At 48.6% G+C, this 11,279-nt stretch overlaps 4 protein-coding genes across 4 annotated transcripts; 3 read left to right on the top strand and 1 right to left on the bottom strand.

Annotated features, from left to right (window-relative positions):
* Positions 1 to 2,441: 2,441 nt before the first annotated feature.
* On the top strand, positions 2,442 to 5,450 carry EDB91DRAFT_1139519 (uncharacterized protein). Its single transcript, XM_041318929.1, has 10 exons — positions 2,442 to 2,826; positions 2,911 to 3,035; positions 3,115 to 3,216; positions 3,271 to 3,475; positions 3,539 to 3,613; positions 3,669 to 3,816; positions 3,870 to 4,517; positions 4,571 to 4,706; positions 4,760 to 4,991; positions 5,060 to 5,450. Exons 1-10 carry the CDS (start codon positions 2,731 to 2,733, stop codon positions 5,294 to 5,296), a joined length of 2,004 nt encoding a protein of 667 aa, XP_041176144.1. The 5' UTR covers positions 2,442 to 2,730; the 3' UTR covers positions 5,297 to 5,450.
* A 22-nt stretch (positions 5,451 to 5,472) lies between these two features.
* On the top strand, positions 5,473 to 7,367 carry EDB91DRAFT_472216 (Alpha/Beta hydrolase protein). Its single transcript, XM_041327376.1, has 3 exons — positions 5,473 to 6,115; positions 6,174 to 6,501; positions 6,556 to 7,367. The coding sequence occupies exons 1-3, from the start codon at positions 5,635 to 5,637 to the stop codon at positions 7,127 to 7,129; spliced, it is 1,383 nt and encodes a 460-aa protein (XP_041176143.1). The 5' UTR covers positions 5,473 to 5,634; the 3' UTR covers positions 7,130 to 7,367.
* Positions 7,364 to 9,019, bottom strand: EDB91DRAFT_472188 (uncharacterized protein). Its single transcript, XM_041327375.1, has 3 exons — positions 8,850 to 9,019; positions 8,248 to 8,803; positions 7,364 to 8,196 (listed from the first exon to the last, which is right to left on the bottom strand). Exons 1-3 carry the CDS (start codon positions 8,917 to 8,919, stop codon positions 7,599 to 7,601), a joined length of 1,224 nt encoding a protein of 407 aa, XP_041176142.1. The 5' UTR covers positions 8,920 to 9,019; the 3' UTR covers positions 7,364 to 7,598.
* A 52-nt stretch (positions 9,020 to 9,071) lies between these two features.
* On the top strand, positions 9,072 to 11,101 carry EDB91DRAFT_1139516 (uncharacterized protein). The gene is made up of 5 exons (XM_041318928.1): positions 9,072 to 9,449; positions 9,502 to 9,525; positions 9,566 to 10,542; positions 10,564 to 10,790; positions 10,823 to 11,101. Exons 2-5 carry the CDS (start codon positions 9,507 to 9,509, stop codon positions 11,022 to 11,024), a joined length of 1,425 nt encoding a protein of 474 aa, XP_041176141.1. The 5' UTR covers positions 9,072 to 9,449; positions 9,502 to 9,506; the 3' UTR covers positions 11,025 to 11,101.
* The last annotated feature ends 178 nt before the right edge of the window (positions 11,102 to 11,279 follow it).

The following is an 11,279-nucleotide window of genomic DNA, read 5'->3' as shown; positions in this document are numbered from 1 at the left end:
AAACACTGCACCCTATGCACTGGCAAGCATACAATCAGCTACTACTTGTTACTGTTCATTCGACCATATCACTTGCTCAATTATAATTTGTCGTCATGACTCACGCAATTCTGTCTCGCCTACTTATATCGATTATCGTATATGGGGAGGAAGTACACTTCAGCATGCAGGATATGTGAAGCTCCGTGCGCTGCTTGGCGACCCTACTCCATAGAGGACTCTGGAGGCCTGGACCTCACTGCGCCAAATCTTGCAATAAGGCTTGCGAACCAGCTGAACGTTATCAAGTAACAAATGCAGTATTTAAAAGCGAATGTTCAAGCTGACAAGCGAGACTACAAATTAACTGCGTCGTAAGTACTTCAGTCATATTCTATGTATTCAAGTGTTTGAGATTTCCTAGAGCTATTCCATTATCTCTATTGCTCGAGTAGCAGTAGAATTTGTTCAGAAGCAAACACGTTGATCAACTCAGCAACAAACCATTCGTGCCATCAACCGTACTGCATCGATGTGAAAGCAGAAACACGACTCACCGCCACCTCTGTCACAAGCAAAAAAAAAGAGGTACCACGCCGGTGAGTCGCGTGGTTAAATCCAGGACACAAATTACTCATACTCCGCATATGGACTGCGAGCAGTGTAAGCAGTGGCTATCTTGCGAGCAAAATATAGGTTATTTTTCACTATCAGGGTCACTGGCAGGTACTGATGCTGCAGATATTGATGCTGTCAAAGCAGCAACAACGGCGAGGACAAAGGAGAACCGCATTGTTTGTGAGGATGTGATATGAGATCAAATAAATCTGAATAGGACGGTAGGAAGACGCCTTACTTTTATGTGCTGAATATTCCCGGACACCCACGTCTAGTGGTAGAAGGGTTTTGTCGAAAATAGTTCACGTGGCGGTGTTCACAGACCGTGCCCGTTTTTCTGACGCTGTGCACAAGAGGAGCATGACCTGCTGAAGTAAGTCACGGCGTCAAAGTTATGCATATAATGTATGACATTATATTGTATTGAATCCAGCCACTCAAAATTCAATAGATCAAGTTCGAGCTGGACTGATATGCATGACAGAATGTTGGTGCTACAGCCCAGCCATCGATTCTGTCGGAAAATTGGTGCATCATAAAATGTGGTTTCAATAACATGCAAGTCAGCTGTCTATATAATTGTGCCGCTACCAGATTACGGGGACTGGCGCGGCCGAGGGCTGTTACGATTGAACCTGTGTGAACGGTCGGCGGGTCAACTGCAAATTTGTTGCCTTGGTCTCCCCTAGCCAGAATTATAGAAGAAGGAAGAGGTGTTCCTTCTATGCCGGCTCTTGTAACTTATCGGCAGGAACTGGCACCAATAGCAACTCCCGGGTAAATGCATATGCAGTGGCACGGCCCAACATTACGCGTTGTAATGCATACTTTTATTTTCTGTACGTCAATATATATCTCATATATGAGTGATTGACTGCGTAATCTCAGCAGAACACACATCTGGGAGAAAATAAAATGAGTGAAATTGAGCCCGACTCAGTTTCGCTTGTTTTATTTTCATGCACACGTGTTTATTTGAGATCTCACAGATGAGATGTATGTTGACTCACAGAAAACAAAACAAAATTGAGTGGGCTGATAGCCTTGCATATGTAGCCCATATGTGCCTAAGGCCTAATTTATAAGTGGTTGACTTTCCGCAAGGTTGTACAGAAAAGTGCGTTTGTAAATTTTGGCAGGTCGATGTCGGCCGCCCGGCGAGAGGTGTCTTGATAATCTTTGAGTCGTGACATTGATTCGATCGTGTAAAATCTACCGCCATGGGTGCAGAAGCTCCGAGTCGGTTTTTAAACTCTACATGTATGCATTCACAGATCGCGACGAGGCTTACATCTTGAAAATCCGCATTCCCCGCAGCTGGGGAACAACAATTGGGCCTTATTACTTCGAACTAGGGACTATTTAGTAGGAGAACACAATGATTTTACTCACGTCTATATTCTTGAACTTGATCTGATGTGAATCATGATTGCCCTTCAGCGGGTCTGGTTGTACCATCGAAGGGTAGAAAAGGTGCGTTCCGGGGCCACCGGAGAAGTTAGGCACGGGTAAAAGAGGAAAGTAGGTATCGAAAAGACGGAACAACCGATCGACTGAGATGGGAACGATCACAATGTTACTAAACGCCGGTACCGCATTAAATCAGTGAACGCGTGAACGTCTGCCTGTCTTCAAAATGAGGTCCGGATGGTTATATATATTCCCTCTAAGTAACTTTGACGGGAGCTACAACGCAGGTGCATTCCTATGCTCATCATGATCTTGAGCACTGGAATAATAGTTGATATGATAGGTACGCTTGTGAGAGCTTGAGAATAGTGCAAGGCAAGGTCTGACAACCCAGTGAACTGACACTGCCGCCGGCTGTTGCACTGCCCTGGCAACGCCTATTTATCGAAATGGTAAACCGTTCAGTGAAGAGCTGACTGCGTCCATTTCTTTTCGTTCCCTTTGTACCTATTCTTTTCGGTTTCTTTTTCTTTTTAATCTCTTTTTTTGTTTTCTCGGGGCCGAGCCCAGACTGTGGTATTTTTCACTCGTTGTTCTTCCGTTCGGTGTCTGTCCGTCCCGTCCGTGTCCGTTGCCGTTACTGCGCTTTTCGGTTTTGTTTGCGTCTGGAACGCCTCCTGTACCCCCATATCAACCTGAAACACTAAGAAGGGTAGAAGAACCATGGCCACTTCGTTGAAAGCAGAGTTGGAGATATGGGCAGCAGCCTTGAAGGCTTATGACGAGCAGGACTTTGAGAAGGCATTAGACTCTTTCTCGGTCAGTTCCTTGTCTCACTCGCTATTCATTGTCTCATAACTTGCATTCTTGTCGTGTCTCGAAATCGCGATGCTCGACTATTAGCGTATTGCCGACTCTTCCAAGATCCTCACGAACATGGGCCTAATCTACGCAACAATCGGCGAACATGAGGCTGCAGTCGAACAGTTCATGGCTGCTACAAGCCTCGATCCGTACCTTGCCATCGCGTATGTCATTTCTCCCCACTCTAACATTCTTACCCGTTTTCCTTTATTGCACAAGAAGCTGATTTCTGCTCCGATACAGCTACTTCCAATGCGGGGTATCTAACTTTTTGCTCAGTCGATATGATATCGCTCTCCAAAATTTCGATGATGCCCTTCTTTATCTTCGTGGGAACCAAGCCATGTCAGTTTTCTTTGTGGAACTCTTCCATGGATTATTGTTCTAATTATCCCGCAGTAACTATGAACAAATCGGCCTGAAGTTCAAACTATTCTCACCTGAAGTGCTTTTCAATAAAGGCCTTTCCCAAATTTACCTGGGCTACCCGAATGAGGGTCTATCAGAGATGGAGGATGCGCGCAATCAGAAGGTGACTGATGAGCACAATGTAATTGATGATGCCATCAGGGATCGTGGAGAGGGATATACGGTCTTTAGTATTGTACGTCACCCGTCCTCACATTCTACTTTGATGATACTTATTAATGGGGGTCATTTTTTCTAGCCTGTTGGCGTGCTGTACCGCCCTTCAGAGAATAAGCTCAAAAATTCCAAGAGTAAAGACTATCTTGGGAAGGCGGTACGCTTCCATCTAGCTCATGTTCTTTTATCCTTACTGAGTCTGTATTCTGCAGAGACTTGTCGCAGCAGCAGACGCCACCGATGCCTTCACTGAATTCACTGGCGTCAAGAAACTCAAGGAGGAGCGCGAGAAAGCGAAAGAAAGAGATCAAGAACAGGATGACGGTCCATTGAGAAGAAGCGCAACTGTCCCTCCATCACGTACGTTCTATTCATGTCTATTCTCAATCTTCCCGATGCTCAATATTTGCTAGGCGTCGACCCCGTCGACCGGTCTAACCTCGAGCGCTCTAAAACAACGAACGCAGGCATGGAGAGGATGTATACTCCCGCCTTCTCTTCTAGCCGCACACAATCTGAAGATGTCCCTGCCCTACCCCCCACATCAGGTTTGTCGAGGATCAACACCATCGCACTTTCGCGCAGCAACACTTCCGCCGTCGCTTCTAGCCGCTCACCGATCGATTCTGCTGATGTACCTGCCCTGTCCCCCACATCAGGTTTCTCCAGGAGCAACGCTGCCGCACTTTCGCGCAACAACACTACCGCTGCGCCTCTCCGTCCCATAACCCCTGCATCAGGTATAGCTGTCTCGAGAGGACTAACCGTGAGGAAAAAAGAACCTCTGCCCAACCAAGTTGTCAATCAACCTGGGGCCCTCTTTCAGCCTCCGTTCGCACCACAGAACTCCTATCCTGATTCGTCACAGCTGCAGAGACAATACCAACAGCAACAATATCAGAACCAGCCGCCAGCGCGCAATCAGTACCAACAACCCCAGCCGTACCAAAACCAGAGTCTTCCTGACAATGGATATCAGGCACTGCCAGCTGGCCTCCAGCCTAGCAGCCTACCCGTACCAAGGGCGCCGTTTGTGCTTCGCGCTGCTCCTACCCAAGATCGTAGGTGTTATTTTGAAGCCTTGGTTATGTTACATTAAGCCTTATGTTTGCAGCATTGGCTCAACAGCAAGATTTCTTTGATGACTACATTAGTGTCTACACTGATGAGCAAACACGTCCCCTCGTGCCAGGCTCGCTACCTAACATGGGCCTGGATCGCATAGCATTGTGGCCTCAGGGAAGCGTACAGTCAAGTCCAGGGACTATGCCCTCGAGCTTGAAGCGGTGGTTCGTTAATTCAGCGGAATGCCCTCACGCAATGCGATGGCCAACCCGTATCCGCAGGGGTCCTTGGGCTCTGAGGCACCAATTGGTGTCAATATCTCCCGCAGTGCTGGTGGGGGAAGCATGCGTCGGAAACCAACCAGACGGGCGACGCAGAGGCGGCCGAAGACAACGTACGAGGAAGAGGAGGAGGGATATGTGAGTGGGGAGTACGACGAACCGTTCGAATTGTCGAATATCCGCGTCAAGGTCTGTGTTCATTGTATTCATGGTGGTATCCGAGTAGCTTACACGTTGGTTGCAGTTGCACTACCAAGGCGACTGTGCGTGGAATGACACTCGCGCCTGACACGCCATTTGAAGAATTCGTGGAGCGCGTGACGAGCAAGTTTGGTACTGCTATGGATGGTCTGGGTCTCAAGTTCAACGATGAAGATGATGTAAAAGTGACGCTAAGAGATAGCGGCGATTATGAACTTGCCATCGAGACTGCACGAACGAGCGCGAAGGGCAGGGCCGAGGGAAAGCTGGAGATTTGGTGCACGGATATGTAAGACTATATGAGCTTGCATGTCGTTTCACTGCTGGGTGTATCTTGGATGATTTTTGGATTTTTGGGGATGTGTGTTATGTTTAATGTTTTGCTCACTGTCACATATATCAAGGATCTACAATATTATCTTGTTATTTGATCTCTTGTTGACCGAATTGGACGTGGACGTGGTCTCGACTTCTCCAGCTCGGTGTTTATAGACGGGACTCGGTTGAGCTCATAATTATTCTCCACTCAGTTGTTGATACTGTCGTTTCTCATTGTCGTTGACCAGACGCACTACTAAATTGTTTTCTTACAAACCGAACATTTCCAATTGGCAAACTGAGCAGACTGGTCATGGTTTCAGTTCCCCTCATTGGACGTCTCAAGGGGCACGAATACGCAGCTCTCGTTGGGGGCTTCTTCTTCCTCGTCATCGAAAACGCCCTCCGCTTCATCATAATGCTCCTCCCCATACCCATCATCCAGTGGTTCTACGATCGCTCTAGTACCCTCTTTCACCGTTTCTCCACCAAACACGCAAAGGGCAAGTCCAAGGCGGAAGATGTTGCTGACGCTATCAGGCAAGCAAAGGATTTTGGAGAGCTATGTCGGTATTGGGGTTACACGCATGAGGAACATGTTGTTTTGACGAAGGATGGGTATTTGTTGGGCTTGCATAGGCTGCCGACGAAGAGGGGTCAGAGGAAACGAAGTCCTGGGACGAGCACGGGAAAGCCGGTGGTGTATCTCCATCATGGGTTACTCATGAACAGCGAAGTATGGGTGTGTTTAACAGACGCGGAGAGATGCTTGCCGTTTGTCCTTGCAGAACAAGGTGCGAAATACAATTTATTCTGTTACAGACATCATGATCCTGATTTATCCGATGAAAGGCTTCGACGTATGGCTGGGTAATAACCGAGGGAACAAGTACTCCAAAAAGTCGGTTCATCATGACCCGAATTCGCCCAAGTTTTGGAACTACAGCCTCGATGATTTTGCTTGGCATGATATTCCTGATTCCATTCAGTATATTCTGGATATCACCAAGTCAAACAGCTTGAGCTATGTTGGTTTCAGCCAGGGTACCGCACAGGCATTTGCTGCACTCAGCATTCATCCGCAGTTGAATGAGAAGGTGAACGTCTTCATTGCACTGGCACCTGCTATGAGCCCGGCGGGATTGGCGGCTCCACTTGTTGATGGTCTCATGAAAGCTTCGTGAGTACATTACCCGACTAGCACCGTCTGTCCTTAAAAACTGATGTATTCTAGCCCGACACTCATGTATCTATTCTTCGGACGCAAAGCCATTCTATCTTCTACAACAACCTGGCAAGCCATCATGTACCCACCCATCTTCGCAAGCGTCATCGACACTTCCTTGCGTTTCCTCTTCAACTGGCACAGTCACAACATCTCATATCTCCAGAAGATAGCCGCATATGCCCATCTCTACTCCTTCGCGTCCGTCAAGTCCGTCGTGCATTGGTTCCAGATCATGCGCGAGGGCGCGTTCCAGATGTTCGACGACGATGTCAGCGCGTTTAGCTCTCCTGGTGGGCGTGCGTACCGACCTGCGAGGTTTCCAACGAAGAATATCGTCACATCGATCGTGTTGTTGTATGGAGACAAGGATAGCCTCGTGGACATACAGATGATGCTCAAAGAACTCCCGGATCACACGATTGTCAAACGTCTGGCTGGGTATGAACATTTGGACATTCTTTGGGGGAAGGATGTTGATAAGGATGTTATTCCGGAGGTTGTGAACGCCTTGAAGTTGCACTGCGACTCGTGCGGGAGTCCGGACCAGTTCAAGGATGGGTTCAAAGCTTTTGAAAGGTAATCATGGGGGACATTTATATAGTTATTGATACATAGCGGACGGTTGATTTATTCTTTCTGTAATCCTTCAGGTATAGATACTTACATTCATCTGGTAATGTAGTACTGATCGACGGTGGTGGTATATGAAATCTTTACGGTATAATTGCGACTATCGACAGGTTATAAATCCTCCCGGACCGACTCAGCGCATTTTTTAGACTTTTTAGACCGCTTTTCACTTTTAGACTCGGACTTGACGAAATTCTCGTCCGTGTAAGGCTCTTCTGCTGTTGCCTGGGTATCAGATTTTGCTTTCTTTTTCTTCTTGTCATCTTTCCGCCTCTTCCTCTCAGACTCCAAGGCATCTTCGGGTTCTTCCACAGCAGCTGATAAGGCAAGGTCAGACGGTTCCGCACCTCTCAACTTCCGTTGCTCCTCTTTCAGTTTCTTCTTTTTTGCCTTAACGTCGGCGTCAGGTATTTCAACTCCTACCCCCGCAGGCCCGTCAACCGCTTCTGCGTTCCGCAGTTTTCTTTCTTCTTTCTCTCCGCTTTGCGTCGCTGTTTCTCAGTCATCTCTTCATCTCTGGAACTCTCTCTGCAAGATGTCGCCGTGGGCTGGGGAGGTTGAAATATAGCCTGTGTAGCAGAAGATGCCATCTGGACGACGGTGGCGTGCGATGAGGTGGATGCATTGAAGAACTGGGCGAACACGTTCGAAGAGCCACCTTCTCCAAAACTGCGACCTGCACCAAGTCCAGTTCGCGGTTGATCAATGTCGTCTCGAGAAGGGGCACTGGAAGAGCCGATCCCTCTCCGAGAAGTACTTCCATCGTCATTTGCAGCGGGGGTATTGGTGCCAGATTTCGCAGCCAGCTTCTCCTTGAAATAGTCTGCGACGCTCTTGTTCGACGTTGTGAGCTTCTCGAGGGGGAGGTCGTCGTCTTCGGGTGTGATTGGGGTGAGAGAACCAGAGGGGGTCACGGAGGAAATGATAGAAGGAGTGGGTGCAATCCCCAGAATTTCAGATATGGCAGCTGCTGATTTATTTGCAAGGCGTTTAGCAGCTTGTATACGAGCACGGTGACTGGGAGAGGTAGTCAGCATCAGATGTCATAGTTATCAGGAAGAGACGCACGCCATAGGACGACCCTTTGGCTTCGTTTGAGGAACAGGTGGTGTAGTATGAGGGGATGGGGCAGGAGGATCAACATGTGAAGAAGTAGATTGCAATGAATCCGCTGTAGCTGAATCTTCGGCATCCTCGTGCTTGCGTTTTTCTTTCTTCCGTTTTTTCTTGTCTTTCCCGTCCCCATCATGTCCCCCCTCCTTTCTCTTACGTTTCTTCTCTTTCTTCGACAATTGGTTCGACTCCTTGTCCTCCTCGACTTTCTCTCCTTCAGAGAGTGCATCCACTTCAGGATGCTCAGGCCGAACAAATTCTCCCAGCACACTCTTAGAAGCAGCATCCTGACCATCCTGCGCATTGAGCCTCTGCAGCAAAGCCTCAAAGTCCTTGTTCTGTTTCCACGCAATACCATGAGGATCTTGCTGATGCGCGGCGCCAATACCAAGCATATCAAGCTTTTGGGAGACCTTGAGATGCGATTTCATGCCATCGCCTGAGGCGCCCAGACCTTTTGAGGGGTCCCAGCCAAGCTTGGACATGTAAGACTGACCGAAGCGAGCTGCATCTATAGAAATGTGAGGATAGTGTTGGGAAGTAAAGTCGTTACTTGCCATCTGCCCAGGATAAGTTTCGTGGATCATTTGGAATGCGTTGTTTTTGCTTTCTGCCGGCCAGTCCCATGGTGGATAATGTTATTAGGCAGCCGCCTTGAAAGTACTTGAAGCTTGAAGCCTCAGGATTCTGTAGACTCTGGACTCGGAGTATGGGAAATCCAAAAAAATTAGGGTTCCCGATTCGGCAAGTATTGTCAATGAGCTGCTTTTCACGGTCATTGACTTTTCTCTCCCGAACTTTTACAGTACAGTACGACTTGTGACCACTCTGACTACGTCCTTGAGTGCACACTGCGTTATCCAGAGTTCGTGATCGACGAGATGCCCAGCTGAGTGTGCATGGCAGGTCAACTTCAGGCTCACTTCAGCACCGGCGTTGACTCAACCGATGAGAGAAAGCCGTTCCGTGTCACTTTGAAAGCTGACTCGTAACGGTGGTCCCACCTATGGCATATCATGAGACTTTCTAATTCTCTGCGGACCCGAGGTGACACTCCATGTAGTCATCTCCTCCCGGTCCGTCGTCCGCCAACTTCAAAAGCTTGTGTTATCATGGTACTGACAACTAATGTACTATCATCCATATCGCCAAAACAGGTAGGAAAATCCGCTTCCTCTTTGTCTTCCCTTCTCAAGCGCTATCATGCAGCACGAATGGCTGAAACCCCAACCTGTCAGGTAAAATCATATTTTTCCGATATGGAGTTTGCCAGACGAGCTCCTTCTCGTCATCTTGAAGGCCGTTGCAGATGACGTACAGAGCAGTGACCACGAGCTGAGCCTCGGTTGCGTGACACTCGCGAGTGTTTGTCGTAGATGGCGGTCGCTGGTTCTCAGTACCTCTCGTTTCTGGACACGCATGCATATGTCCATACAGTCCAAGCTTGATGCCTTTCCCAGGGAACATCTCGAAAGAAATGTGAAGAGATCTGGGAATGCGCTGGTTGATGTTGTCATACATATTGCGTGGCGACCTCACACTTGGAACCCGCAGGCCCAAGCCCAGACAAGAGCTATCTTTGGCGAAGCCAAGAAGTGCCTCAGACTGCTGCGGGAGTGCAGCCACAAATGGAGAAGCCTCAGAATCATCAAGGAGGGGATCAGTCCCACAGACCTCTTCGATTCGGTGCTGTCCGAGCTAGGCTTTCCTCTCGCACCTGCATTGAAAAAGGTCGAGATCATTTCTGGCGACGGTGGTGACTGGGCCACTTTGGTGAAAGAACCCTTTCAGTTTCTATCCAGCGCACTCACTCCTTCGCTGAAGACGTTGATATTGAAAGGATGCGAATTGAGGATATTACGGCACTTCGATGCATCATCCCTAACACATCTCAGTCTCAGCAAATGTAGCGACACTTCAAGCAGTATCATCATCTTTCGCAACCTCCTGTCATCTGCACGCAATCTCGTGTCTCTCGAGTTGTACCCACGCGTCGTTCTTGTAGGGCACTCAGAGATGGACACCATACTACGCCCCGTCATACTCCCCAGTCTCCGAACCCTCAGCATCATTATGGGCACAGAGAAGCCATCATATCTCAGTGACATCCTCAGGACCATTGCCACTCCGAATCTACATCACCTCGCAGTCTATGGTGACTCGCTGATATCATGGGACGAAGACAGTCTCCCCGACTTCTCATCGCCAGCATTCTTCCTCCGGCGAGACCAGACATCGAAGTTCCCGTCCGTGCGCAAACTGACGATGAAGAACATACTCCAGTCAATGCATGGCCCCGGGAAAAACTTACGTTTCATCTTCACTGCGTTCCCTCAAGTGACAGAAGTGGTATTTGACCATGACGTTCGGGAGATTGCTGATCAACTCGCACTGGAATCATACGACCAGACAGCGCTTCCGCCATGGAGATGCCTGCGGCAGGTGACGATTGAGATGTCCTCCATGACGAAGTTCTGCTACCTCTCACACCTTTCTGAGTTTCTGAGTGGCTGCATCTCTGGCGCGTGAGGAGGCTGCCACTGCCAGCGGTCGTCATCCGCTACGAGCTTCAACGAATTGAAGTGGCGAGAGACGCAAGAGATTCGACGGCGATTAAAAGAATTGTGAATGATACAACAGGATATTGCGCATCTGGTACGAGGGAGGTGGTCAAGCAGCTCGGAAAGCTGGGTGCGTTCGTGGATCTGAGGGTTGATTTGTGGACTGAGTGAAGCGTCTATCGATACACATTCTTACTTTACCCCTCCATGTACTGCACAAAGCATAAGCAACCAGACAGTGGTTCGACTAATTTCAAGGAAGGCGCAGAGTTCAGGCAATCCACTAGCTAGAATCAACATCTTCATGAAAGGCGCGACATACGCATCAAGGTCTTCAACTTGATTTAGTGGTGCAATGACTGCAACATAGTCATCAGGGCGAACGACAACCAGGGCGCCTTCGGGACCCACTCCATAATATGCACT

This window comes from Suillus paluster (assembly GCF_016628075.1).
Source record: "Suillus paluster strain FC165 chromosome Unknown EDB91scaffold_34, whole genome shotgun sequence".
Taxonomy (NCBI): domain Eukaryota; kingdom Fungi; phylum Basidiomycota; class Agaricomycetes; order Boletales; family Suillaceae; genus Suillus; species Suillus paluster.
The sequence above is the reverse complement of the archived record's forward strand: the minus strand, read 5'-3'. Positions and strand labels throughout refer to the sequence as shown.

What these genes read in the sequence shown, in the direction of transcription:
- EDB91DRAFT_1139519 (XM_041318929.1), top strand. Translation starts at nt 2,731, where the DNA reads ATGGCCACTTCGTTGAAAGCAGAGTTGGAGATATGGGCAGCAGCCTTG. An exon ending in AGGCATTAGACTCTTTCTCG is followed by an intron (nt 2,827 to 2,910) that starts GTCAGTTCCTTG and finishes CTCGACTATTAG; the next exon opens with CGTATTGCCGACTCTTCCAA. An exon ending in CGCTGCTCCTACCCAAGATC is followed by an intron (nt 4,518 to 4,570) that starts GTAGGTGTTATT and finishes TTATGTTTGCAG; the next exon opens with CATTGGCTCAACAGCAAGAT.
- EDB91DRAFT_472216 (XM_041327376.1), top strand. Translation starts at nt 5,635, where the DNA reads ATGGTTTCAGTTCCCCTCATTGGACGTCTCAAGGGGCACGAATACGCA. An exon ending in GTTTGTCCTTGCAGAACAAG is followed by an intron (nt 6,116 to 6,173) that starts GTGCGAAATACA and finishes ATCCGATGAAAG; the next exon opens with GCTTCGACGTATGGCTGGGT. An exon ending in GATGGTCTCATGAAAGCTTC is followed by an intron (nt 6,502 to 6,555) that starts GTGAGTACATTA and finishes GATGTATTCTAG; the next exon opens with CCCGACACTCATGTATCTAT.
- EDB91DRAFT_472188 (XM_041327375.1), bottom strand. Translation starts at nt 8,919, where the DNA reads ATGGGACTGGCCGGCAGAAAGCAAAAACAACGCATTCCAAATGATCCA. An exon ending in AAACTTATCCTGGGCAGATG is followed by an intron (nt 8,804 to 8,849) that starts GCAAGTAACGAC and finishes ACATTTCTATAG; the next exon opens with ATGCAGCTCGCTTCGGTCAG. An exon ending in CCAAAGGGTCGTCCTATGGC is followed by an intron (nt 8,197 to 8,247) that starts GTGCGTCTCTTC and finishes TACCTCTCCCAG; the next exon opens with TCACCGTGCTCGTATACAAG.
- EDB91DRAFT_1139516 (XM_041318928.1), top strand. An exon ending in TACCTCTCACACCTTTCTGA is followed by an intron (nt 10,791 to 10,822) that starts GTTTCTGAGTGG and finishes CTGGCGCGTGAG; the next exon opens with GAGGCTGCCACTGCCAGCGG.